This window comes from Petaurus breviceps, unplaced genomic scaffold (genome assembly GCF_028583685.1).
Source record: "Petaurus breviceps papuanus isolate PSGF00001 unplaced genomic scaffold, PetGlider_PUasm1.0 90847, whole genome shotgun sequence".
Taxonomy (NCBI): Eukaryota; Metazoa; Chordata; class Mammalia; order Diprotodontia; family Petauridae; genus Petaurus; species Petaurus breviceps.
The window spans coordinates 16,187,884-16,193,161 of NW_027187360.1; the positions used below are offsets into that span (position 1 = coordinate 16,187,884).

Genomic DNA, 5,278 nt, shown 5'->3' on the forward strand with positions numbered 1-5,278 from the left:
TCTCTCTCTCTCTCTCTCTCTCTCTCTCTCTCTCTCTCTCTCTCTGCTTCTCTCTGTCTCTGTCTCTGTCTCTGTCTCTGTCTCTCTCTGTCTCTCTGTCTCTCTCTCTCTCTCTCGTAAGCTCAGGGTCTGCCTTATCATCTCCTCCTCTGTCCTAAATCCTTTCTTTCCCCTTTGAAAATTCTGCCTTTCCAGTTTCTTTTACTTTTCAACTCTTTTCATTGTTGTTCTCCAGTCTTCTTCCTTATATAAATATCTTAAACCAGGGGTGTCAAATTCAAATAGAAATGGAGGTCCTACAGGCTGCAGATTGATTTAGTTTTTAAATGTGTCATTTATATTTTATTATGATTTTATTTATTTTGTTGAATATTCCCCAGGCTGGCCAGCATGTTTGACACCATGTATTTGACAACTGTCTTAGGCCATTCCAATTCTCTATATCCCTACCTTGCCATTACTCAACTGAAATTGCTCCAGGCCCTAGAATCTTTAGTTACAGTTCTAGTAAACATATGATAATTTGAGGAGGTGTGGAGACTGTCTTAGATTCAAGTGTCAGAGACCTTCCCTTTGTTAAAACTAAAAGATTAACTCTTTAGGTCAAATTAAGGTATGCCTGATCAAAACTATCTATCTCTATAAACTTGGTGGAAACAGGGTCATCAAATAAAGAAAGAAGGCTGCCTACCATAATAAAAATATTTGTACATAACTTCTTTCTACCTCTCTGACTTTTTCATGAATTATTAGACCGATAGAGAAGAGCACAGGCAGATCAGAAGGTAGATTGCTAAAACTTGATTTTTTTTTCCTTTCTGAGTCTCTGGGAACAAAACATCTGTTCATTATTGATATAAAATACTCATCTTAGTGTCGCCCCTTTTTGAACGGGACAGTAGTGTTCAGACCTGCGATTTCACCAGCATAATTTGCAGTTCTAGAGATTTTTCTGTGTAGCTAAAGATTCATGTCTTCTTGGCTATAAGGCTCACCTTCTTCTAGCTACCAAGCTACATTGTCAGAAAACTTTGTTGGAAATACCCTTTTTCACTACTTCAGCTTTCATGATTTTATCTCTGCATGCTCCTTTCACTGATGTAAATCCTTAGTAGGTGCCATGACTAATTTGTTTGACTGAAAAAAAAATTACCTTCTGATAATATCTTCTCCAATGAACATGGCTATCAGCTGGCAGATTTACAGTGGCTTCTGGGGCTCAAACTCAAAATCTTTTTAGTTCATTAGGATCTTAAAGAACTTGAATTCTACTGTTATAGCTTTTGAAAGTCAGGATCAGCTCCTTCTCCTTCTCCTATGCCACAATGAGATAACAGAGTAGGATTTTGGTGTAGGGAGAGGGGGAAAGGTATATATGTATGTATATATATATATATATATATATAAGCACGTGTGTGTGTACACTTGAGGAGTATAGTTAGTTATCCTACTGAAGTATCTTAATTTTTGACTTGTAGCATAGATTTTTTTTACCCTTGCATAGGCTTTAGAAATATCCAATGTCCAACACTTTTCTTTCCTTAGTAAAAGAAAGTCAGGTGAGACAAACATGAAAGATACAAAGCACACTTCTGGTGGACAGAACATCTTTCTTTTCTTAAACACTTCTCAGTCAGTATGTCATACTTCTTCCTCCTCTCCCTTAGAAATTCATTCTTTTCACTGTTCTTCTTGTGTTGTGTTTGTTCTTCGTTTTCAAAGAGGACCATGGCATCAGGGAAATGATGACATGACTTGCAGTTGACTTTGATTTGAGTTGAGGGAGGGCTATGCAAGGTCACCAGCCTCCCTTTGTCCTCTAGAGTCATCTGGGTCCAGTGACCTGGTATTCATCAGGATGAAACAAAGGGAAGGTGTGTTTGCTTCAGTATCTCAACACTAGATGGCACCAATGAGGCGAAAAATCACCTTACTCAACAGATTTTCATTACTAATCTCCATTGATATTGTCAACAAAAAGCTTTATTTATGAAAGCCTTAATTGGTCACGAAGCTGCGCTAGGTGCCAGACAATGACAGTCATACACAGCAACATTAACTAAAGACATCTGTGCCATCCGTGTCTTTTGCAACCTTCCGATAGGAGGATTATGGAGATAGACCATATTCCTACATCGTACACTGACTAAGGGGTGCTTTGTAGGATTATAGGACTGTGACTTGATCATGGGATTGTTGTTGCTCACTCATTTTCAGTCGTGTCTGTCTCTTCATGACCCCATATGGGGTTTTCTTGGCAAAGATACTGGAGTATTTGCCATTTCCTTTTCCAACTCATTTTATAGCACTCTTTTCATTGTACCACCTAGCTTCCCTTCCGTCATGTTAACCAGTCTGATAGGTGTGAAGTTGTTTTAATTTACACTTCTCTAATCAGCAATGATTTAGAGCATTTTTTTCATTTGACTGTTAATAGCTTTAATTTTTTTCTTCTGAAAATTGTATGTTCATATCTTTTGACTATTTATTAATTGGGGAATGTTCAAGCCAGGTTTTCAAACTCCTGATACAGTGAATGCTCCTAATCACCAAACAGTGGCCTCACTGAGCTTCTAATATGTGTTCAATAGATTTTCTTATACTAGAACTACTCTTTTCTGTTGTATCTGGAAATGGGAGAAAGAGGAAAAGAGAAAAGTCGTGTAAGGAATGCATAATAAAATTATATATTTAGAACTCCAAGGGAACTCAGAATTCACTTAGCTAGTCCAACCCCTTCATCTTACAGATGAAGAAACTGAGACAAAAAGTGGTCAAGTGATTATTCCAGGGTCATTCAAGTAGTAAATAGTAGAGCCAGGATTCAGACCAGGTCTTTTGATTTCTGATCCAACACTCTCTCTACTATATAGACAAGGTCTTATGTGGACAAGTTCATTGTTTTATGCAAAATTTTCACTATTTACATATAAAGGTATTTTTCTAAAGTAAAAAATATATCAATATTCATGGTAAGGATCGCATCACAGGTGCTTCATTCTCTACACAGCTTTCAAAATGACTTATAAATAACCATGTCACTACCATGTAATGGCAGATTACCCTTGCAAACTTCAGTGGCCCCTTCTTATATCTAAGACCCAACCTCTATTTGGCATTTAAAGCCCTTTATAATTTGACCCCAACCTCCTTTTTTCAGCCTACTCCACATTTTCATCTCCTCTACAATCCAGGCAACCTGATTTTCTTTTACTTTCTTATACAATATCACTCTATCTCATTTCTGTACTGGTTACCCATGTTTGGAATGTACATCCTTTACCACTCCATATCCCAGAGTCCCTAGTGTCCTTCAAGATTTAGCTTGGTTGCCACTTTCTTTGTGAAACCATTTCTTATCCCTCAAATGTTAATTTTAATGCATCCTCCTTCCTCCTTTCCTTGTATATATTGTATATATGTATAAACATGTGTGTGTTATTTCTTCCAATAGAGTATATACTTCTTGAAGGTGATGGGTTGGTGTTTTCATACCCCCTAATACTTTGTAATGCTTTGTAAACAGTAGGCACTTAATAAATAAATGCTTGCTGATTGATTTATGGCAACCTTTGAAGAAATAAGACAGTTCCCAACATGTCTGATTCAAGATGAAAAATATCACCTTTATTTTTTATAGCTATTTTTATTTGAAAATAATTCCAAGACACTTCTAAAGTTTGATGAAGTAGAAGAGAGGTGCTGCTGTTGCTAATGATGCTTCCTCCATTGAGGTTTGTGGTCAGGTCTAGGTGTCCCAATCTGTTGGGTCCTAGGTTGACCAAAGTATCAAGTTTCCTAGCAGGGAGTGACCAGTTTAGGACTGTAAAGCTGTCAATTGCTCAGCACATTTGGATCAAACCATCCATGTTTTCTTTTCCTGCTTGGAATCCTTGAAGGCAGGCTGGTTTTTCATTTTAGGTTCATCGTTTGTTTTGGTTTTTCTTTTTCTTTTCATTGAAATATGAGATCTCTTCAAGAAGTTGGTTTTCTCCCCCCCCCCTTTTTTGTCAGTTCAAAGTGACAGATTTTTCCCATTCTACCTTCCCTCTTTCAGCCTCTGGGGAGATTAATTGAGGAATTTTAATGAAGTCTTTACTCTGGACCTTGGCAGATGTCTTGACTGGGGAAGTTACTCTCCAGAATAAACACTCCTGGAAGGATCACTTCTAAGCTTAGAAGACTGTTTTAAGAAAAAAATAGAGGGGGAAGAATAGATGAAGAAATAAAGGGTGGCTTTAGAGAAATAGAATAAATACCAGGATGGAGAATGGCAAGGAAATATAACAGGACAGGGAAAATACTTCTCTCTCTCTTTTTTCTGATTACCATTTTTATTTGAACTAACTCAGTGACTGCATTGTTATAGGAACTCCAGGTGAGGAAACTCCCTCTATGATACAGATTAGCACCTGTTCTGCATATCATGTCCTAGACAGCTTCCCAGGGGCACTGAGAGGCTATGTATCTATCACATCCAACTCCCTATGTAATATGCCATGCTTCCCCTTCTGATTGCCTTGGTTGGACAGACTATGAATCTGCTACTCCATGCTTTAGGGCTGTAAAGCAGGCAGGGGTGATGGCTCACATTTCACTCCTGAGTTTGAATGTCATCTACTCCACACTTCCAAAACAACAGACCTTGCATGCTGGGTATGTGTTTCTGTTTGTTTGCCTCTTTTGCAGCAGGGAGTGACCCGGATGATGTCCCCGTGAAATCCCCTCCTTCCACAATTCTGAAGAATTATGTTGTTGTTGGTTCCTCCCAAATCTCAGGACAAGCTAACCTCTTCCAAGCCTCTGGCCAGAAAGTTTCTGAACCCCACCTTAGAGGACAGCATTCCACACCCACAGGGTCCCCTCATCTTGCTGCTGTCCATAGGCCCTTGCCTCCTAGCAGAGTCATCGAGGAACTCCATCGTGCTCTGGCGACTAAACACCGTCAGGATAGGTAATGAGGTTTCAATTCACCAAGAGTTGTTTTTTTTTTTTGGGGGGGGGGTACTTCCAAACAGTCCCTTGCAAAAAAAGTAGGATACTCAGGGAGTTTCTTTAATATATTTGCCAGTGGACCAATGTCCCTTATGAATTTTTCCTGAGTACTAAGGTGGAAAAGTACTAGAAAGAATTCATATGCATATTAGCCTATGTCTTTGAAGAAATAAAGACCTGCTCTAGGAAAAAAAAATAGATGATAGATAGATAGATAGATATAGATAGATAGATAGATAGATAGATAGATAGATAGATAGATAGATAGATAGATAGATAGATA

At 38.3% G+C, this 5,278-nt stretch overlaps 1 protein-coding gene across 16 annotated transcripts in view; it reads left to right on the forward strand.

Moving 5' to 3' along the window:
* PHACTR3 (phosphatase and actin regulator 3) overlaps nucleotides 1-5,278 on the forward strand; it is a 313,435-nt gene that overhangs the window by 216,641 nt on the left and 91,516 nt on the right. For 13 of the 16 annotated variants that reach the window (XM_069072503.1, XM_069072505.1, XM_069072499.1 and 10 more), the window contains one exon: nucleotides 4,690-4,954. In XM_069072503.1, the coding sequence (XP_068928604.1) occupies nucleotides 4,690-4,954 (265 nt within the window). The remainder of the gene's footprint in view (nucleotides 1-4,689; nucleotides 4,955-5,278) is intronic. The other 3 variants (XM_069072501.1, XM_069072514.1, XM_069072511.1) reach the window with 2 other exon arrangements.